Source organism: Mytilus trossulus, chromosome 8 (genome assembly GCF_036588685.1).
Source record: "Mytilus trossulus isolate FHL-02 chromosome 8, PNRI_Mtr1.1.1.hap1, whole genome shotgun sequence".
In the NCBI taxonomy this organism is placed as follows: Eukaryota; Metazoa; Mollusca; class Bivalvia; order Mytilida; family Mytilidae; genus Mytilus; species Mytilus trossulus.
In genome coordinates this window covers 6,537,245-6,560,989 of record NC_086380.1, presented here as the reverse complement: position 1 = coordinate 6,560,989, position 23,745 = coordinate 6,537,245, and the positions used below count along the sequence as shown (strand labels likewise).

At 34.8% G+C, this 23,745-nt stretch overlaps 2 protein-coding genes across 3 annotated transcripts in view; one reads left to right on the top strand and one right to left on the bottom strand.

Moving 5' to 3' along the window:
* The window catches only part of LOC134681612 (beta-1,3-galactosyl-O-glycosyl-glycoprotein beta-1,6-N-acetylglucosaminyltransferase 3-like), a 46,821-nt gene extending 42,458 nt beyond the window's left edge, over positions 1-4,363 (top strand). The window contains exons 1-2 of one of the 2 annotated variants that reach the window (XM_063541262.1): positions 198-358; positions 2,463-4,363. In XM_063541262.1, coding sequence (XP_063397332.1) covers positions 2,712-4,247 — 1,536 coding nt within the window. In that variant the 5' untranslated portion in view covers positions 198-358; positions 2,463-2,711 and the 3' untranslated portion in view covers positions 4,248-4,363. Of the gene's footprint in view, positions 1-197; positions 359-2,462 lie in introns of those variants that run through there. The other variant, XM_063541261.1, reaches the window with a different exon arrangement.
* A 16,714-nt stretch (positions 4,364-21,077) lies between these two features.
* On the bottom strand, positions 21,078-23,306 carry LOC134681545 (uncharacterized). Its single transcript, XM_063541189.1, has one exon. The coding sequence runs from the start codon at positions 23,304-23,306 to the stop codon at positions 21,078-21,080; it is 2,229 nt and encodes a 742-aa protein (XP_063397259.1).
* Between the last annotated feature and the right edge of the window lie 439 nt (positions 23,307-23,745).

The following is a 23,745-nucleotide window of genomic DNA, read 5'->3' as shown; positions in this document are numbered from 1 at the left end:
CGGACATGTAGATTTAAATGATACAAGCTTTGAACATTTAGTTTTATATCCTTGAAACGCATTTTTATGTTAATTTCCGCTAGGTTTAACATTTAATAAAATTGAATGTAAATGTCACCAAAAGTAGTATATAAAAAATATTTAAATTAATTATGGTGTATATAAAATGTTACTGGAACATCTTATATTTTGTAAAATGAAATGTAAAATGTACCAACAGCGTTGTTCCTACTTAAAAACTATTTGTATATGTATAAATGATAATGATAGAAACGATTTATCTTGGTATATGGAAGCATGAACGACAATTTCATAAGAAAAACATCCATTATTAGAACGAACACATGGAACATTAAAAGTGAGTATCAAAAATAGTTGCTTTAGAATTATTCAATTAAACAATGGAATATTCTCGAAATAAACGCGATTAGTCCTAATTATACTACAGTAATACTGTATACTTATTTATTGACTCTTTGTGTCCAGTGACAAATATTTCATGAATGTTTACGAATTAATTATGGAAAATGCATGTTGGACACAAGTCGTTTTCGTCATTTGAAACATTATTCAATTAAAGTTAGTTTTCTCAATTGAATTATTTCAAAGTTTTCATGTTGGGGCCTTTTTTCAGTCGTCCGTACAGTATGGGGTTTTCTCATTGTAAAAGGCCGTACAGTCGACATTTATTGCGTACATCCACTTCATTTAAACTTGATAGTTGTCTCATTGGCAATTATTTTATGAACAATCCGAACACTGGATGTCACCTATGACATCTTTTAATAAATGTAGTGTATTCATCATATTAAATGCAAGTTTTAGAACTATCTCGCTATCTTCGGTATATTTTATCAGTATTTATTGAACTTTAATTTGATAAGTTATTATTTCATAATTTGTAATTTCAACAATAAACGTCGTCCACATTTTATTCATTATTAGCCAGCAATTCTCATCAGTTTACCCCATGGAATTATTTGGGCACTTACATACGAATAGAATGATTTCCGTTAGAATATGTTAATGGGGTCTTTAAGATGTCTTTTTAGTTGGTTTATTTTTCTTTGCCCTTTTTTCTCTGGTAAACAACTTATTTGCGTAGTCCCGAATCTATTTTTGAAGTTGAAAAAAAAGAACGGGAGAGGTATCATTTCAGTCTGCATAAAATCAAGCAACGGTGTTTTCCTTGTCAAGTCAATATAACTCTCTCCATTAGAATTTAAAATATTCCTTATAGAATATTTGGTTATACTTAGCTGAGCGCATTTCATAAAGGGTTGACTTAGTCTAGTAGACTACTTTTAGTAGATTTAATACGTCCATCTTCTGTGTTGTTTAATTTGAGGAAAAACGTGTTAAATTCCTATACATATGTTTACTATGAAATGATATAATAGTCGAACAAGAGGCTTTGTTTTTTGTGTTATTTCCAACCACATCAAGTATTATTACAAACCATAGTAATTTATAACCTTTTTGAGATGAATATGTTGTACGTATATATCCTGTATTTTGACGTCGTCGTTTTACGTTATTTTTTTTTATTTTTTTAAAACAAAGCCTGAGAGATCATGAACGACATACTGATAATACATTAATTTAGTTTGTTTACTGTGATTTGGATGTATGTGTTGCTCTCCACCTATTGCAGTTCATTAAATATTCTGACCAAATTGCAATTTGCTCTATCTAATTTAATTGTTCAACTGGTCAGATATTTTAACCAACTGCTATAGAAATCGCTGTCAAGTCATTAAAGGCGAAGGTTATACAATAAAGCATACTAATAGGAGCCTGTAATTCAGTGGTTGTCGTTTGTTTATGTGTTACATATTTTTTTTACGTTCATTTTTTATATAAATAAGGCCGTTAGTTTTCTTGTTTGAATTATTTTACATTGTCATATCGGGGCCTTATATAGCTGACTTATTCGGTATGGGCTATGTTTCTTGTTGTATGCCGTACGGTGACCTATAGTTGTTAATGTCATTATGGTCTCTTGTGGACAGTTGTCGCATTGGTAAGCATACCACATCTTCTTTTTTATAAGTCTTATAATCTGTCACAAGACTTTCATACGACTTCATTGCTTTTTTGTCTATTAGATAATACCCTTAAATGATGTAACATTACTAACAATTGAAACATATTAGTTTCAACGATGTAAATCGTGAGGGAAAGTTTCATTCATAATTTCCGAGTTTATTTTTGTACTAGGTTACACCTACCTACTTCATTCATTCATGCAAATTGTTTACAAACACAAATAAATATGTTCGTGTGTTTACTATGATATTTTAGGGAATATCCCCAGGGAGGAGAGTGGATAAAAAAAACTGTCAAAGGATCCTCGTCAGTCAATAAAGTTAATGGTAGTTTTATGTTGTTAAAATTAACTTGTATGGTTTATAGCCTGTACCAATGTAAATAGCTTTATTACGATATTATCTTTTCCACAGGCTGTATCTTAGAATCAATGAAATACACGGATGACCAAAATAATAAAGAAGTATGAAAGTTGACTGAGAAAAAAAAACACAGGATATATTCTATATGAGAAGACGTATATAATTTGCTGTTGAGAAAAAAGAAGAAAATAGTGCATCGAGTTCAGAAGCGAAGGAACAGTAATAAATAGCTAAATGCTGAAGGTGTGCATGGACTTTGGATTTTCGTATATCTTGTAATGGGACTACGGCACATCAGCAATGCCGCTGCGAAATTGGTGTATTACCACTTGTTGTATACAAATAGTTTCATTCGTAACATTTCTTGGTTTATGGACAAATACTGGAAGACAAGTTCTTTTGGTTGAGGATAGTAATCCAACATCACCTGAAAATGTAATTATAGCTCCAGAAATTAACAAATTGTATAGGGATAATCCAGCACCATGTACGGAGGTTCGAACTGGAAATGAAAATCCGTTAACGGACAGTTGTCTCCCCATAAAAGGAATCGGCACTAGTTGCGCTGCATACTTTATGGGGAATAAACCAGTCACCCCTTTAATAAGTCGTAAAGCAACAGGAAAGTGTCGACTGTATAACTTAGTATCAAACTGTTCGTTACTCAAATTAGTCCATGGATATGAAACTTTTCCGGTATCGCAAGAGGAGAAAGCATATCCGCTAGCTTTTGCTATTAAATTTCATCGCCTTCCAGAACAAGCTGAGCGTCTTCTTCGAACAATCTATCGCTCCCATAACGTGTATTGTATTTATATAGATGGTAAGGCTCCACAACTTCTCATGGAGCTGATGACGAGTATAAGTAAATGCCTACCAAATGTACATGTTGTGCAAAATCCAATTAATGTGGTATATGCAAGCTCTTCGCATATGCAAACTGACTTTCAGTGTATGAAGATAGTTTCCAAATCTAATGTAAAATGGAAATACTACATCAATTTGACCGGACAGGAATTTCCATTAAAGTCAAATTTGGAAATGGTAAAAATTCTTCAAGCATTAAACGGTGCTAATGATATCGAGTCATACAGCTTGCCAGTATTTTTAAAATGGAGGTACGAAAAGGTTCATAAAGTAGTCGCTAATAAATTAGTTGATACTTCGAAGAAGAAAGAGCCATTCAAATATAAAATGCAAATGAGTAAAGGTAGTGCGTACGGTGCTTTTACCAGAGAGTTCGTCAATTTCATACTCTCAGATGACGTTGTGCAGGACTATATTAGCTGGCTCAATGATACGTATTCACCGGAAGAGAATATTTGGGCTACAGTAAATACACTACCGTGGGCGCCAGGTGGCTACATGTCGGAGGTTCGACATCGATACGGAACGTTCTTATCCAGAGCCATTATATGGGAAGGAGATAGGGTCAAATGTTCTGGAAAATTTGTAAGAGGTGTGTGTGTTTTCAGTAGAAATGACTTACCATGGCTTGTTGGTCAGAGACAATTATTTGCCAACAAGTTTGATGAATATCAGGACAAGGTTGTCTTAGATTGTTTGGAGTCTTTGGTGCGAAATAAGACATATCATCCTGCTGTTCACCTGCAAGACTGGTACCATTATCACAATCTTCCTCACAGTAAATTTTATGCAGCGATATCAGATATGCAAAAAGATCCAGAATTTTTATCGCGTCAGAAAACAGTCTGGCTTGAAAATCAAAGGAACCAGAAAAACTACACTCTTTTTGAAAGAAATATACAAAATGAAGCAGGACTGGATATGGCTGGTAGCTCTATTAATGTGTATCAGATATACGGTAAAACGTGAATACTTTATTCTTGTAAGACATTTATTTCAAGATATAAAACGCTAAATTGTGCCAAATTAAACAAAACAATGCTGTAAATTCGGAGAGAATAATTCATCCATATGAATATGTAAATAAAATAATATTGTTAATTTTGTTAGTATATTAGAAATAACATTGTGTTGATCATTGTTTGCGTTCAAACAAAATAAAAAGTTCTACAAATCCGTATTAATTTTTGCATAATATGTTTTGTCATGTTTGTTGCATTATATTTATCTTAGTGAATACGACCATGAGCAGAATAAAACTTTCGATATCAATATGTATTAGTCTACTAGAGATTCTGTTCACATCAATATTCGTGCATTCAACCTATTATTTGATAACAGTATGGCACAATCTCCACATTTTATACCAATAATGGTACTTTGAAGCGATATTGAATTGTACGCACCAATGGTGAATATTGCTTCACGTATCTAGTTTTGGGAATATGACGTTGCTATAAAATGTTAAATTCATGTTTAGCTTTGAGGTCATTAATTTATTTGCATGAGACAGAACCTCTTTGTTATTGTACTCTTACCTGTCTACGTTGAACCATAATTATAATTCAACTTTCTATCTAATTATTTACATTTCTGCAAACGTGATCTAATTTCCAGCATATGCCATTCTGTGCCAACAGTGAAACATTTCAAGCAAAGCACCTGCCGTATTGCGAAGTTTCGTGACCCCTTTCTAAAAAAACAAACAGATTTACTATAGCAATAACGACAAGTAATAGAATCATATTCAAAACAGTGTGGTCCTGGCCATTGATTGACGACCTAAATTATCAAATTGACTGGGACAGATTAGGTGAACGCTTGTCGGTAACAATCACTGCTCACTATGTACTTGTTAATGATACTGAATCTGTGGGGTCACCAAAGGTTCTCAACACCTAAATAAAGCAATTCGAAAAACGAATCCGGAATAATACGATGTGTTGATTTATATCAATAATATAAATCAAAACATAAACGTTATTCCTGAATAATTTTTCGAATTATTTTATTACTAAAGGCGTTAAAAATCTTTGGTGACCCCACAGTTTAAATTCTATAAAAAGTAAGAAGTGAGCAGTGATTGTATGCTAATAACATATCAAAACATTATAAGATAAAAGAAAAAAAAACATGTTAAGAACATAAAAATAGTAAATGAGTATATCTATCGCATCTATAAATGTATCGAATTGAATTGGATATTACGTGAATCCAGATTCAACTATAGTTTTACTTCATACATTGATTTACAACTAATGAAGTCGAAAGGGAGCGGTTAAAAACATGAAGATTAAAAAGGGGACGAAGATACCAAGGGATATTTTAAACTCATAATGTCGAAGAGAAACGGGTACCGTCTTGGGAAAAAACGGAAAACGATGAAAAGGAAAATCTGAAACACAGCACAAAAAAAAAACTTAAGAACAATCAACATACTTAAAGAGATGCTTAAAACTATATTCCAGGACTGCCATTATTTTCTTGATATATGGAAGTTGCTTCCAATTAAGCTATTAAACCCAGAGTTCTAAGTAAGGATTTGAAATCTTCCCTCCGTATATTTTACGAAAGCCATCACGAGTTTGTGGACCGTTATTAAATATCTGTTTAACAGCTGGCGACGAATATGTTCCATTTGTCGTAACAACAAATCCGTTGCTTTGTACTAAATGTGACCTTCTAAATTACATACATTTGATCACCGGGTACATACACAAGTAACATAATTGGTCACCTTAGATCAACATACGATTTTGTTGGCAGGGTTCGTGTCTTTTAGTTTTATAAGTTGTGTTTTGAGTACTGTTTTAGCCATGGCGTTCTCAGTTTATTTTCGACTTATAAATTTGAATGTCAAATTGGTATCTTTCTCCTCTCTTTCTTTAACGAAGGATGGTATATTTAAAGCAATCTTTTTCAAAAGTTTGGTCCATTTGTCGTAGCCTCATTGAGTTGTTCTCCTTTGATCGTTGATGACTCATTGCGTGATTTTTGCATGTTAGGAGTAACACGATGGTTGCAATTACAGTGGCAGGATCTGTTCATTCTTCAGTATTTAACATTTGTTTGTTTTATTTCTCACGTCACGGAAGATACTATCAAAAAGTATACAACAAAAATATATAGAATTCCGTGGAAAACCCCAAAACGGTAAGTCCACAGTCTATAATAGTCAATTGTAAAATATAAAAGTTCAAACACATCAAACGAATGGATATCAAACTCGTATTCCTGACTTGGTACAGGCATTTTTTTTTGGTAAAACAATCGTGGATTAACCCTGGTATTATAGCTGGCTAAACATCTCACTTGTATGACAGTCACATAAAATTCCATTTTATTGACAACGATGTGTGAACAAAACAAACAGACATAATAAGTAAAAATGTCAAAAATAGGGATACTGCAATCAACTTTGCGTTATAATCTTAATCAACATTAAAACAAACAAAGAACAAGAACAAAAATCATTTAGATAAAGCATATCAGCAAAAACGATAGACAAACACACAAAAAATACCGACTTACAATATCACAATGACGGGATGTATAAGAACCGAGCCAGGTCTAATGGATATATCTAAACATAGACTGGTGAGCAGAACAAGTGATAATTTACAAAGATCAATGATCTAATTTAAAGAACACTATTACACGTAATTAAGATGATAAACAACGACAGTATCTAGAATAATCTCTTAGATGCATGATTTTTTTTATTAGTTGTAATTGGCTTTGAACTAGCTGTCAGATAGCTGCAAGTACTTTCAGATCTGTTCATTGTGAGCTTTTTTTTTGTGTCGGGATGTATAAGTACCCGGCCACGTCCACATGCATTTTTGTCCATTAGATGAGTTAAGCCTTTTTCAACTGATTTTTATAGTTCGTTCTTGTGTTGAACTGTTACACCACTGTCCCAGGTTAGGGGAGGGTTGGTATCCCGCTAACATGTTTACCCCCGCCACATTATTTATGTATGTGCCTGTCCCAAGTCAGGAGCCTGTAATTCAGTGGTTGTCATTTGTTTATGTGTTACATATTTGTTATTACCTATAGTTGTTAATGTCTGTGTCACTTTAGTCTCTTGTGGACAGTTGTCTCATTGGCAATAATACCACATTTTTTTATATATCTTCAAGACCATTGTGATTTATGTGTGATGTTGATACGGAATATTTTCAACAAGGTCTTGGTAACTTCCGACGAACTGACTGTAGAGTCTCATACAGTGATGGTCGTTTTTTATCTAATAATAAACAACACGAACCCACCAAAAACTAGGGGTGATCTCAGGTGTTCGGATGGGTCAGCAGATATTGGTTCCACTGGGTCGATGCCACTGCTGGTGGAGATTTATTTCCATCAGGATATCAAAAGCTCAGTAGTCAGCACTTTGTGTGCTGAAATGAATTTTCATTGATATGGTTATATTTATAAATTTACTGTTCACGAATTTTTTGAAATACTAAGGCTTTTCTACCTCAGGCATAGATTACCTTAGCTGTATTTGACAAAACTTTTAGGAGTTTTGTTCCTCAATGCTCTTCAACTTCGTACTTTATTTGTCATTTTTAACTTTTTGGGATTCGAGCGTCACTGATGAGTCTTTTGTAGACGAACCGCGCGTCTGGCGTATATACTAAATTTAGTCCTGGTACCTATGATAAGTTTATTTACAACCACTGGGTCGATGCCACTGCTGGAGAAGATTTATTTCCCCGAGAGTATCACAAGCTCAGTAGTCAGCACTTTGTGTGCTGAAATGAATTGTCATTGATATGGTTATATTTATAAATTTACTGTTTACAAATTTGTGATTTTTTTTAAATACTAAGGCTTTTCTACCTCAGGCATAGATTACTATTACCTTAGCTGTATTTGGCAATACTTTTAGGAATTTTGTTCCTCAATGCTCTTCAACTTCGTACTTTATTTGTCATTTTTAACGTATTGGAATTCGAGCGTCACTGATGAGTCTTTTGTAGACGAAACGCGCGTCTGGCGTATATACTGAATTTAATCCTGGTATCTATGATGAGTTTATTTCCAATGTAGTATACTCTTGACGAATAAATCGTTCTTATATGGATCGGTGTTGTAAGGGGCAGTGTATTATGCAGTCGTATTGTTTAACAATGACTTTTTCACTATATTGGCACTTTCAAAATTATCAAAAGTTTTAGGTTTTAATTTTCTCTTTGATTTACTTTTAACCAGAAAATCTTCGGATTAATAGCCGGGATCAAACCTTCAGCCGCTTTGTACTGAAATATCAGCCGTTGACTTGTTCTTCTTGACTTAAGATTGTCTAATTCTAACTTGGCTAGCATTTTAGTGACCGACCCCTCTTCTCTAGACATGTAGTCGCCTGTTACAAATTTTGCTCTTCTATGTTGTATCCTTTCCAATTGATTTTCATCATGTTGTGTATGTGGCCGGTCCCATAATATGACACCGTATGTATTCTATTGTAAATCTTACTATAAATGATATATATGCGGTCTTTTAGCAATCTTTTGGTCAGAAACGTACATTTCTTCTTAGAAAGCCGAATGTCTAAATGATTTTTTGGCTACATTCGAGCTGTGCGTAGTCCATTTTAGGTCTTCTGATATTTGTAAGCCTAGGTATGGATTATGTAGGACTTTTTGAAGTACCTGTCCGTCTAGGCTGTACACGTGCTTAGAATATTGCTCTTTTTTGCATTGAAACGCATTCCCTCAGTGTCTGGTCCATGTCTCAATATTTTGAAAATATCGCTGTAGTACTGTATGGTCATGTTGGGTATTTATGTTCCCGTACAGAAGGCAGTCATTTGCAAAGAGTTTGAACGATGATTTAAATGCATCGGGTAGGTCGTTAATGTGGCAGAGGAAGGGGTCCCAGTACAGTACCTTGTGGGACATCGGAGTCAACGGAAGCTTCTTCTGATTCCTTTACATCTACAACAGCTTTTATTTTCCTTTGGGTTAAGAAACTTTGCAACAATTTGTTCAGTGGTATTCGTTTTATGCAGACGTTTGGTATGTGGCACGGTGTCAAATGCTTTGCTGAAGTCCATGATATCTACATCAGTTTGTATTCCTGCGTCAAAAGATTTCATGAAGTCATGTAAAGTGACACGCAGTTGGGTTTTACAGGAATAGCAAGACCGTAAACCGTAGTTTAGGGGTGTAAGTACCCTGTGCTTCTCTATATGTATACGAAAACGCCTATAGATAACATGTTCAAGTAGCTTGTACTGTACAGATGGTAATGATAATGGTCTATAGTTTTCTGATGCGTGTTATCTCCCCTTTTTGAAGACACTTGAAATGTATGCCTTTAGCAATTCACATGGTAGTTGAATATTAATGCAAGTTCCTGATGAAGATGGTACTTGTTTTGAGCATTCTTTTAATATTCGGTTTGGTATGCTGTCTGGTCCTGATGCTTTATGTATTCAACCAACTTTGTAAGCATCTTTTAAGCTCCCTCTGATCTCATATTAAAATACAGTACTGTTTATATGCCTAGATGTTTTAGGAAGAGATTTGTCATTATCTCTTGTAAATACTGAGCTAATTGTTTAATCAGTAGTTTTGCTTTCCCATTGTTGTCGTTAATTATTTGGCCGTTACTTTAAGGATGCTATTGCTATGTTGTTTTGTTGTCTTGTTGTCATTTCACAGCTTTCCAGAAAGGTTTTAATTTGTTGTGTTTTAGCTCTCTTTCAGGAAGGTGGCGATTATATAGTTTCTTTCAGCTTTTCTGATTTGCCTCTTACATTCTTTATTGAAAATATCTATAGTTGGTCCAGTTGTTAGTTTTCTTTGCCTGTTGGTAAAACCTTGTTTTCTTTTAAATATTTTGTGATTTATCCAAAGAAGACTGGTTTGGGGGCGGATGTTTTTTTTTATGGCATATGGTTGTCTAGGTTTGAATAAATGTCTTACGTTTTCAATATCGATGATGTTGTGTTACACTAGGCTGATAACGCCATCGCCAAGTGTACCGCGATCCTTTATGAGGGCTGTGTAGTTTTCACTAGATTTACCGTATAGCGGGTTATTTTCCGGTGTGTAAATTATTGCTTATTTTGCGGATAGAACAAAATCGCCAAAATAAATTCTGCCAAATTAAATGCACACATGCAAATGTATTGATGAAAGTTTTGAATCCGCCAAAATAATAACCGCCATCTTTTCCTAGATCTTATTCAATACAAATCGCGAAGTTCTTCACCCGCGAAAATAACCCGCTATACGGTTATTGCATTTTTGTTTTGTTTTTCGGGCTTTTCTCCTATCAGCGATAGATAATGTCAGGTTTGATAAAGTTTACTGCAGCTGGAATTTCAGGGGTATTGTCCTTGATGCTTCAACAGTTAAGTGTATATATTCTTAAGTTTTGTTTCTTTGGAATGTTGAATACGTTGCTACTGATTGTTCTGTTCTTAAGTTTGCTTTTCGATGTGTTATCATTCATGAAGTTATTTCCTTTTAGACTTACCATTTTTTTTCTTAAAATGTCCTGTACCAAGTCAGGAATTTGCCATTGTTATATTAAAATTCGTTTCTGTGTGTTGCATTTGAGTGTTGTGTTTCTTTTATGTCGTGGTTCTCCTCCCATATTTGATGTGTTTCCCTCAGTTCTAGTTTGTAACCTTGATTTTTTTTCTTCTCAATCGATTTATGAATTTCGAACAACGGTATACTACTGTTGCCTTTATTTATTAGACTAAATTATGGTGTACTGTTATACCACTGTCCCAGGTTAGGGGAGGGTTGGGATCCCGCTAACATGTTTAACCTCGCCACATTATTTAAGTATATGCCTGTCCCAGGTAAGGAGCCTGTAATTCAGTGGTTGTCGTTTGTTTATGTTTTACATATTTGTTTTTCGTTCACTTTTTTACATAAATAAGGCCGTAATTTTTCTCGCTTGAATTGTTTTACAATGTCTTATCGGGGTCTTTTATAGCTGACTATATGCGGTATGGGCTTTGCTCATTGTTGAAGGCCGTACGCTGACCTATAATTGTTAATGTTTGTGTCATTTTGGTCTTTTGTGGATAGTTGTCTCATTGGCAATCATACCAAATCTTGTTTTTTATAAATGCATTTGACGTGATTGATTCAAATGTGTTGTTGTTGGTTAAAGCGTCACAATAGGCTGGAAGTGTTCAATACTGTGAAATGTTAAGGTTGAAACGTTGATGCTTTTACATTTTTAACATATATATTATACATTAGATCTTTGCAGTAGGTCGTAATCTGTGGAACATGATTCTATACATTATCCACCCTGTATACAACATTGCCTTACATTCTCATTAAGAAAAAATCACACACCTTATTAAATGGGCATTTAAAAAATCACAATGTGAATATATATGTTCAAACTCTATTAGGTATTTTTTTTACTAATAAATAAACAAAAACAACTAGGTCAATTGGACATGATTTAATACTAAATCTGCCCTTGAATTTTTACTTTTTTAACATTTTTGTTCGCTTTGGAGATTCCGTAAATCGTCAGGTTATCGGCATTCCAATGGTACTAACTGTGCACCTTTTATTGCGAACATGTTTTTGTATTGCTATGAGTTACAATTTAATGACAAAATTGAGCAAAGCCCCATCGAAACAACATCTAATAAACAAATCTAATAATACTTTTAGATATTTGGATGATATTTTTGGTCTCAATAATGATGACTTCAGTATGTATACTAAAGAAATGTATCCTGTTGAACTTACTTTAAATAAAACTAATACTTACAATGGCCACTGCCCTTTCCTCGATCTTGATATCAATATCACTAACGAAAAGCTTAATACTAAAATGTATGATAAAAGAGATGATTTTTCATTTCCTATCGTTTATTATTCATTTTTAGATGGTGACGTTCCTTTGTCACCATCTTACGGTGTTTATATATCTCAACTTGTACGATTCGCTCGTTTATGTAACAATGTTTTAGATTTTAATGAAAAAATGTATGTATCACTGAAAAATTATTAAACCAGGGTTTTCGATATCACAAACTAGTCAAAATATTTACTAAATTTTATCATCGGTATAAGGACATCATTCGTAAATATAGCTCAACATGCAGTCTTCTTATACGTTCAGGTGTTTCACATCTAATTTTTATGGAAATATTTTTTATAAAGCACAAAAATGTCAGTATTCACCTCAGAACCTAACAAAACCTTTAAATAGACTTATTGATATGGGATATAGTTACGACACTGTTGTCAGGTCATTAAAGATTGCATATTTTGGCGTTAATATTGACTCACTTAAAGGGTCTTTGCATCGGAACTAAACACATTTATTCAAAATCCAGTTGTTGGCATGACACGGGTTATGATCTTCTCATATATGTTATGATGGTATGATACTAAACTCCTAACGGGAAGGATTGTGCCTAATATTCATTTGATGAAATCATAATCTTTCAATCAGTTTAATTGAAGTCTGGAGCTGGCATGTCAGTTAACTGCTAGTAGTCTGTTGTTACTTATGTATTATTGTCATTTTGTTTATTTTCTTTGGTTACATCTTCTGACATCAGACTCGGACTTCTTTTGATACTGAATTTAATGTGCGTATTGTTATGCGTTATACTTTTCTACATTGGCTAGATGTATAGGGGGGTTGCTATCTCATAAACATATTGAACCCCGCCGCATTTTTGCGCCTGTCCCAAGTCAGGGGTCTCTGGCCTTTGTAATTCTTGTATTATTTTAATTTTAGTTTCTTGTGAACAATTAGGAAATTAGTATGGCGTTCATTATCACTGAACTAGTATATATTTGTTTAGGGGTCAGCAGAAGGACGCCTCTGGGTGCGGGAATTTCTCGCTACATTGAAGACCTGTTCGTGACCTTCTGCTGTTGGTTTTTACTGTTGTCGAGTTGTTGTCTCTTTGACACATTCCCCATTTCCATTCTCAATTTTATGTTTTGTACTGCCAGATGTTACAGTCGTCACAGCATACTTCTTCGCAGTTCCATGTGACTAGATGTTCACAAAGTCCACATGGGTAGATACTTAGTTGATTTGTTCTTGGTCCCCTACAAGGAAGAGAATAAGTATAACCATTGAATGATTCATATTCGGCTGAACATGTAATGTCATTGACTGTTTATCAGTAAGTGACGACGGTCCAATGATTTTTCATTGAAGATGGATTTTCGAATGTAAAATTTCAAAGTCACTGCTATAATTGAAGTAAATATTTTCATCTTGTAGAATTTTTCATTAGTTTCAAGCTTATTTTTTGTTATTGTTACGTCTTCATTTTAGCTCGGAAGATACCACCGTGCTGATAGACACTCAACAACAGCTACTACCAACAGTTAAATTGTGGTTGCTCAGTGCTCTTGTATAACCAGATCGATAAGTTGTCCTGGTCGATTCCATTAGCGTATAGGTTGTAGTTATATTGTGTCCTGATTGTGGCTGTTCTGTGGTCTCCTTTATATATTAAGATGGTATCTGTTAATTTTGGAGAGTGGCTGTTTATCCTGGTATATAAAGTTCACAAAGTCCACACGGTAGACACTTTGGTGTCGTGTCGTTGTGCTCCTCTTTTATTTAATGCGTTTGCCTCAGTTTTTGTTTGTTACCCGGATTTGTTTTTGTATATCTATTTATGAACAGCGGTATACTACTGTTACGGGGCGCCGAATGGCACTCTTGTGGTTTTGTACTCGAAATTCAATTTTGTACGGACAAAAGTGACTTTTGTTCAACAAAAATTAGTTCAGTTTAACAAAATTTGTATCATACTACAAATTTGAATTTTTGTCATACAAAATTATCTATCAGCGGACAAAAGTCACTTTTGTCATGACAAAATTCATTTTTGTTACACAGACTTGACTTTTGTTACCTAATTTGAAAATTGGGCTACAAAAGTCAATTTTGTATTCAAATTAGTTTAGTTTGGATTCTGTGAACTAATTTGCATACAAAATCGACTTTTGTTACACAAAATTGACTTTTGTGAGACAGAATTGACCAATGTGAGACAAAATTTACTTTTGTCTCAACAAAATTGACAAAAGTGACTTTTGTGAGACAAAATTGACCAATGCGATCAACAAAATTGACAAAATTGACTTTTGTGAGACAAAATTGACCAATGTGAGACAAAAATGACTTTTGTAACAAAATTGACAAAATTGAATTTTGTCTCAACAAAATTAACAAAATTGAATTTTGTGTCAACAAAAATTGAATTTTGTCTCAACAAAATTGACAAAATTGAATTTTGTCTCAACAAAATTAACAAAATTGGGACTAAATTAACAAAATTGAATTTGGTCTCAACAAAACTGATTTTTGTCTCACGAAAGTCAATTTTGTCTCATAAGAGTCAATTTTGTTGTTACAAAATTGAATTTTGTCGTCACAAAAATGAATTTTGTCGTCTTTTGTCTCAACAAAATTGACAAAATTGACTTTTGTCTCAACAAAATTGACAAAATTGATTTTTGTCTCAATAAAATTGACAAAATTGACTTTTGTCTCAACAAAATTAACAAAATTGAGTTTTGTCTCAACAAAATTGACAAAATTGAATTTTGTCTCACAAAAGATAATTTTGTCTCACAAAAGTCAATTTTGTCTCACTTAAGTTAACTTTGTCTCACAAAATTGAATCTTATCTCACACAATTGACTTTTGTGATTTAATTTCCATATCAGGTAACAAAAGTCAATTTTGTATGCAAATAAGTTTATATTTGCATACCTTTTAGACTAAATTGACTTTTGTCATGACAAAAATGAATTTTGTCTACAAAAATGAATTTTGTCTACAAAAATGAATTTTGTCATGACAAAAATGAATTTTGTCTACACAAATGAATTGAAGTTCTCATAAAACAAGTCTGTAGCACATAGTTTTGTAAGACAAAAATGATTTTGTTATGACAGAATTGAATTTTGTACAAAACCACAAGAGTCCCATTCGGCGCCCCGTAACTGTTGCCTTTATATAGTTCTATGATGTTGAAGTTTAGTCTGATGACTTGTTATGCAAGTATGTTGTCCTGTTCTTTAAATTCTGAAGGCGACTCAAATTTAATTGTATTTACGGTGGCTGTTCCAGTGGAAGATTGAGTATACTGATGTTTCAATTATTGTTATTTTGCAGTTATCGTAGTTAACGTAAATTTTACTGTCGCAAATTGGGTTTACCTAGCGACGCGTACATTTGTAGCAGAGCTATGTCAACTGATATTTTAGAAAGTAAAATCAAGTTTTACGAAGGCCAAGCTTAATATACAATACAGTTATCTCCATTCTAATGCAGCACAGTTATCTCCATTCTAATGCAGCATAGAAAGAAAATAAAATTGATAAATATTTTTCCGTAAATTTACATTTAAATAAAAAAGTCTTTAGCAATTAAAGAATGTGACGTCATATGTATGCTCACGATATCAAAGATAAACAGTGGACGTTTGTATACCTTTGGTACGCTCCAGAACGGTTTCAACGTTGACAAAAAGAAGATTTTAGAGCTCAGTATATGACTTTCGTGTTTATTTTGTAAAAAATTACATACAAACAAAATCGGAATTCAAAATGGTGGCTTTTTTAGTTACGGACTGACATAACGTAGAGTTTACCCCTTCAAAATATTTGTCAACTTCAATGAAAACTGTCGGTACAATCGAATTTCATTCGAATCTTTTATTTGATTTTGTAGAAAGCGATATGTTAGGGATGCTTTACCAGCTAATTAATTCAATGCACCATAATAACTTGTTGCGGTTTCATGATAGAAAAACAAATTGTACTGTTTAAACAAAGAAAGCGTATGCAAAATTTTGCTCACAGTTAAGTTCAAGTTATGTGACAATCAAATCAAATTCACACTTTTAAATTGGTATCAATGGTGAGTATTAATGTTTTGAAGTGTTTAAGTCTGCTAAATGTTCAAATGCAATGTATATTCCTGATGATATCTCAATGTTTCGGTTTGAAAAAAATCCTGCTACTTTGTGCATGGTAGCGTAATTACATATTTTTATCCTGGTATCTATGATGAGTTAATTTATGTTTTCGTCGGATAAAACAAAACATGTCAACATTTATGTGGCCTCCGTGGCAGAGTTGTCTAAGTACTGGTAGTCGCACCAGAACCACTAGCACATCCAGCTCCTCCATCAATGAAAACACGAAATAGCACAATAATGTTGAAATCAATTAACAGCTAACAATCTGATATCATCATCTGTAATGCGATTAACAAATGTATATTACAATGTACAGTGATCTGTCATGTAAGCAAAATCTCATTCCCTTTGCTATCTGTGGGGTTATTTTGTGTGCCATGAATGGATCATACATTATGTCTAATCTTTTCTTCGATTGGTTTTATATTAACACAAAACACATCTCCGTGGATTCAATACTAATAAAATAGTTTTTTAACGCTGTGACTACATAAAACTTATCAGGTGAACTCGAATAAGAAAGTGGAGACAAATTTAAAAACAACTTGACTAATGTTTGATTGAAACTTATATATAAAGCTGTGCCAATATGAAAATAAGGAAATATGATAGGATTACCAATTAGAAAAATGAGATGCAAAGGATACCAGAAGGGCATTCAAACTCGAAAACAAACTTACATGGATAAAAACGTACAAAAAGCAAAACATATAAAAGCAACTACTGAGCAACATGCAACAAATACTGTTGGTGGTCTAAAGTACTTCGGAAGGATATGTGTACTGCTCTACATGACAACTCAAAAAAGAATTCAAAAAAACGAATATACAAGCAACCATGACGTACACTATTTCAGCTGTAACGTCTATCTACCATCCAATCATTTTGAAGACAGAGTACGTGATGCGAAGGACTTCAACATTTTATGCTCATCAAATACATCAAATAACGACAAAAATACAGTAACGATTTTGTTTCATGTCAGCTAAGAAGCGCTTCATACTTGGCTGATGATGCCCCTCTAACTAAAGACGAAACGATCACCAACTGTTGCATAAACCCAGAGGTTGTTAAATCCTCAATAAACATACCAGGCTTATAATTTGGTACATTATATGCGTGTTTCGGCGCCCTAAGATTCATCCATTGCAACCGAAACTCGTAATAAAACAGGTTATACCAATGTGTGTGAAGTTAGCAGCCGGTTCGTTATTCGATATTCGATACTCAATATCCAACCGGCTGCTATCAGTCGGTTGGATAATCAAAATTAAGTTGAAAATAAAAAAAAGAATAATACTGAATAACATTAAAAGCATGATTTTTATAGTTAAAAGAACTGATAAGATACGTAGGAGATAGTTTCATGACCTCTTCAAGCTGTCGCAAATTCTCGATCGTTGTTCTCGTATATAAACCCTTTTCTAATTTGCATATTTGTCTAAATGTAATATAGATTGTTGTCAATAAAAAAAAATCAAAGAGGTACAGTACTTTTATACAGGATTTTTCTTAAAAACAAAAACAAAAACCGATTACTCTAGAAAACAATTAGGATTATAAATAGAAATATTTATGGAAAGTCCATAAAAGAAATATATAGTGAAAAGCTACCTGAGACCGCTTAAATGAGGGTGAGACCCCTTGTCTTTCAATGTCCACACAATTTAAGTAAATCATAGACTCTGTATATATAAAGGTTGTATCAGTAGGATTGCCCAGAATAATGTCATATTCGATATCTATGGAGGGCTTGTATTGTCACTTTTCAGCTAAAAATTATCAAATTTTAGGACAAAGGGCACAGGGCAATGGTGAGAGCCCCCTAATTGCTCAATCTTTCTAATATTATGCACACATTTAGTCAATAGGTAGATACACACGTGACTAAAAGGAATTTGGATAGACTTCCTGTCTTTAATGTTTACGGAGCGCCCAAAGTGCCAGTCGGATATTCATAATAGATAGTGAAAAGCTACCTGAGACCGCTTAAATGAGGATGAGACCCCCCCTGGTCTTTCAATGTCCAAAAAATTTAAGTAAATCATAGACTATGTATATATAAAGGTTGTATCAGAAGGATTGCCCAGAATAATGTCATATTCGATATCTATGGAGGGCTTGTATTGTCACTTTTCAGCTAAAAATTATCAAGATTTTAGGACAAAGGGCACAGGGCAATGGTGAGAGCCCCCTAATTGCTCAATCTTTCTAATATTATGCAGACATTTAGTCGAAAGGTAGATGCACACGTGACTAAAAGGAATTTGAGTAGACTTCCTGTCTTTAATGTTTACGGAGCGCCCAAATAGTCCGGCCGATCGGTGAAAAAATTGCTCAAATAATGAGGAAAGCACCAATTTTTGCATGATGGTACATTTTTGTGTACTAAGCAATATTAGCTATGGACCCACCCTCAATATTCAATATGGCGGCTTATTTCAAGATGGATGAAGTACGTTCTAAAATATTTTCCAGTATTGCACAAACCACAGAGGATTTGATGCTGGAAGCACAAAAATCAACTTATTTGAATGACCTACTAAGCAAGATTTGTTTTGATCTATCTTTGAAATACAAAATGGCGGCTATTTTAAAAAAAATAGGCAAATATTCATTATGGAGAATTTACCTGAATATAAGCATTTTATTGATGTTTGGTGTTTAGTATCTGTCCCAGTTCTGTCCTTTTTGATTTTGCATTGCTTGCCATTTCATACTCAAAGTAGTAGCTTTCATAAAAAGATGCAGTAGTAGCTTTCATTAAAAGCTGCACTATTCGTTGTCTTGGGTGACACATAAAAGCTGTGATTTTGGATTTATCTACCTTAAGATATTATTCAGTGCCTATCTTATTTCTTGGATCGCAATATTTTGCAATTTGAGATATTATATTGTGAATTGAAAATCATTTAAACGCATATCAGTGAAATGGCAGGAATTGATGACAACAAGGAAAAGAACATTGAAATGGCAGAAACTGAATCACTTGGGGATATGGAGAAAACCACAGCTGAAAACGCTTTAACAGAGAACAGCTCAGAAATGACTTTTAAACAATTGTACCAAGAATTTTTAGCACATAGAAAATCTAATGCTCATAAATCAGCTGAGATTTACCGAACAGATGGGAGCAACATCTCAGCAACTTCAGTAGTCCGAAGACAGGGTAGACCACAAGGCTAGTGGTAATTGCTGAGCGGAATTGATAGTCAGACCAATAAGATATTCAATGTAGTGGTGAGACGGATGGACAAGGTGACAACAGCAGGGTACCTTTCAACAACTGGCATCTGTTGTAAATTAATTAGTGGACAATCAAAATAAAGAAGTTAAAATTCCTGCAATGGACACATCATCTAAGCTAAAATTAGACTTTAGCAAGTACAACGTAAGTTTACCAAAAGTACACAACAAAATCTATACTTTGGGTCTTTCCCAAATTGTAGTTCGCATGAACCATCAACCGCGCCAACTATGTAGAAGGTGTTTTCACCTTAAGTCAAAAGTTCTATGTCAGGGCCCTTGGCCCTGCATGAGACAGTTCAAATTATTTAACAACAATCTCCATTTTAGAACATACTATAAACCTGTAGTACTAATCAAGGATACCAACAAAAAGCTTATATGTCTTCTTACGCACACTTACCATCTACTATGAGTCAATGATATTTGGTTTAGAGCAGCACACCATTACAGAAACATATGGCTGCAAGTGGATTCTTTCAAGTTTCTCCAATGCGGATTGCAGTGCCTACTTACGGTATCATCCACGTCAAGTCAATGGCAAATCCCACATTTATCACTCCAATTATGACAACCTCGTCAGCTCCTTGAGCTCTAACAGACTTCCCATAACAGCAAGCTGCATCCACTGACCGATCCAAGAAAGGGGCAGAGGAAACCAAAATAGTTTGGCAACAGCTCTTGTTCAGACTCCTCACTGGAGAGAGAATATACCCGATGGCAAGAAAATCTTTTTGAAAGGGACCGGAGCCGAAGCCTACTACTCCGAAAAATGCTAAAACTCAATTGAAGAGGATCCTTGAATTGGTAGGCGTTCATTTACCAATTTAAACGAACTGCGGGTAGATGAAATGGGAAAACAGGAAAAATGTGTGTAGGCCCCAGATTACCAGGCCGATGTTGGCTTTGAGTACGCTTGCAAGATAAACACAAATGATGATTCCAAAGCCTAAAAAAAAAGCATTCATTTGGAGCAGCACTTCAGCAAGAAAGACGATGAAACCAGATTGGAACCGAAGCATTTCTCCGAGGATGTAAAGACAAAGATTCTTCAAGGCATGTAATACAGAAAAACCCGGAAACATTCAACAAGGCTTTGAAATAATTAAAAACCAGCAAACCAGATGGCGATATATGAATCAAAAGTGCCAATTGTGACCATCGACAAATCTACTTGTGGGGACGATATCTTATAATATAACTCTGATAAAATACACAACAGCTTTGTAGTTTGACGTTTACTAGTTACTAACCAAATATAAGGAGACGTCGCCGTGTGACGTCGCCCTTAGATACAATGTGACTTCCGATACGTTGCCGGTCCCGCGGTCTTCTCGACATTCTCGGGGCCTCAAAAAAAAATTACTTTACGTAGAAAAGAAAATTGAAATACAATAAATGAATTACATTGAATTAAGATTAAAGTCTCTCAAATGAAAAAATGAATCACAGTTCTTTCACAGTTGAACTAACGTAGTTCATAAAACAAAACCGCATTACAGTCCATTATAATTCCGTAACACATTTCTAAACAAATATGCTCGATCATACATTACTCCGAAAAATCATAAAAATATTTAATGTTCTAATTAATCGTTGTCGTGTTTCCATGGTAACTTTGCATAATCTTTGTAGTTGCGAAACTCTATATAGCTCTCTTTTCCGTGTACTCCTGGAGATTCTATTCCTGTAGCTTCAATCTTCCTAAACGCTTCTAAATCGTGTTCCTCTGATTTATGTGAAATAAGAACATTGAAAATGCTTGACGCTGTTGATAACTGTGGTTTTTCTGATTGTAACGGTCCAGAAAGTAAGTACCCTAATTTTGATTTGACAGCGGTGGGTCCGTTTCCGCGTACAACTTTATCTTCAACTATTTCCCAATAAAAATCGGCTCCAATTAATAGTGAAATTTCGAAGGTTTCCTCTTGCATAACTGGATGTGCGAGCTTTAGATCTTGTAAATAGTTACTGTTCCTGTCAATGAAACGAATGTGGTTCTGTATCGGCGTAGCTATCATAGGAACGATCAATGCATGTACTGAGATTTTATGTCCAGTTTCAGTTTCAACATAAACTGTGGTTTTATCGAGTCGCCTAGCATTAGTGTTGGTTTCTCCAAATGATGAGAGTTGAATCTTTTCGGCTCCTTCTCTCTGTAGATTAAATTTATGCGCAAGACTCTCCGTTACAAAAGATCTTTGAGCGCCTTCATCAAACAAAATATTCGTATCTGTGTAATGATGATCTGACCAAACGGGGGCCACGGCAGTTTTCAACAATACTTTTGAGTGAGTTTGTGCTGACGAGTGTAATATTGTTGAGTCTTCTTGTATCTCGGTATCCTTCACAAGATTAACTACAGTTGGTGTAGATGTCGTACTTTCGTTCGTACAACTGTGAGCTGAATCTTTCGTGTCAGTGAAACGGTTTTCACTTCTCTGGTCGGGGTTCGCGGTGTGTTCAACTTCGTTACATAAACTAGTGTGGTGTCGTTTACCACAGTTACGACATGAGCTTTTTGATTTGCATTCCTTTATGTGATGTGTACCGAGGCAGTTGAAGCATAAATTGTTACGTTTAACAATAGCGATGCGTTCATCTAAATCGCGTACTTTCTTGCAGTTGGCAGGCGAATGAATATCTTTGCAGAAAATGCACGGCTTTTCTGTTAAATGGTGATTTGCATTTCTAGTACTTGCGTTGTGTTTTCTTTGTGATTTAGCACCGGCGAAAAAGGTTGAAGTCGAAATATCAGTTTCCGTCTGTGAAACTTGTCCGGCTTCCATAATTTGTATTTCCTTAAGTATACTTTTTCTAAGATCTCGTAGTAACCAATTTGTCGTACCATGCTCCCGCGCGAGATGCTTTCTGATTTCTCCGGGCAGTTTGCTGATTATAATCGGGACTAATAAATTACCGTATGAGTCCTGTGTCTGTCCAAGCGATTCAAGTCCTCTAACTAAACTCTCCATTTTGTCATAAAACATTCTCAGGCTTATGAGGTCATCTCGGGGTGGCGTAATATCAAGCAGTGCTTGTAGGTGTGCTTGTGTGATTTTATGAGTCTGTCCAAATCTCTCTATCAGAACATTAACGGCTTCGGCATAGTTAGCGTTAGTTAGAGAAAATCCGGCAATGGTCTGAGCGGCTTCGTTTTCTAATTGGGCCTTCAAATAATTAAATTTTTGAACATCTGTCAATGTTGGGTTGTAATGAACTGCTGATTCGTACGAATCCCAAAAGCTTGGCCATTCTAATATATTGCCATTAAATGTAGGTAAAGTTAATTTTGGCAAACGATGATTGCTGGATATAGCGGACGGGACAGCATAGCTTGACGTGGGAATTGATGTTGCAATTTGGCTTGTCTCTGTTAAAATTCGAGCGGCATCATTTGACTGTGGCAATGACGGGGCGACATAACTTGTCTGTACAATTTCGGGTGAACTAGTAGGAATGAACGGTGGACTGTCTACATTTAAAACTTGATAAGACGAATGTGATGGTTGATTGGAAATAGGTTGTAATGTCTTATCTATGAATATCTTAAAATGTCTCAGTTTAGTAACAAAATTTGTAGTATACTCATCTGTGTCTACGATTTCCGTCTCTATATCCTCTGTTTCCGATGCGTTCTCAATTTGTTCATTCAGTGTGTCGAGTAACTTCTTCTTCTGTTGTAGATTTTCGTATGTGGCTAACAGCTCCTCTCTGTCGAATTCAGAACTTTCTTTTGCGTCGGCAAATTTTCGTAAAAGTCTGGTAACGGCACTACGATTGCCCGTTCTTCTTGATTTCAGCTTTGGTAGCTCCATTAGTCACGGCACCATAAATGTGGGGACGATATCTTATAATATAACTCTGATAAAATACACAACAGCTTTGTAGTTTGACGTTTACTAGTTACTAACCAAATATAAGGAGACGTCGCCGTGTGACGTCGCCCTTAGATACAATGTGACTTCCGATACGTTGCCGGTCCCGCGGTCTTCTCGACACTACTTTAGTGATGGCGCAGTATCACCGACCGATAAAGGAAAAATGAACAGTTGTTTGGATAATGAGGTGCATAACCTCACATAAATTGTCACAAAACTAGATGATGTTATGCTTTCAAATAATCAGCATAACCGTCGAAGATCACCAGTTAAATGGAAGATCACCAGTTCAATGGAAGATCACCTGATCAATATACACGTGGAAGATCTCCTGAGGAATATAATCGCGGTAGATCGCCTGATAGAAACACACTCA

What these genes read in the sequence shown, in the direction of transcription:
- LOC134681545 (XM_063541189.1), bottom strand. Translation starts at nt 23,306, where the DNA reads ATGGAGCTACCAAAGCTGAAATCAAGAAGAACGGGCAATCGTAGTGCC.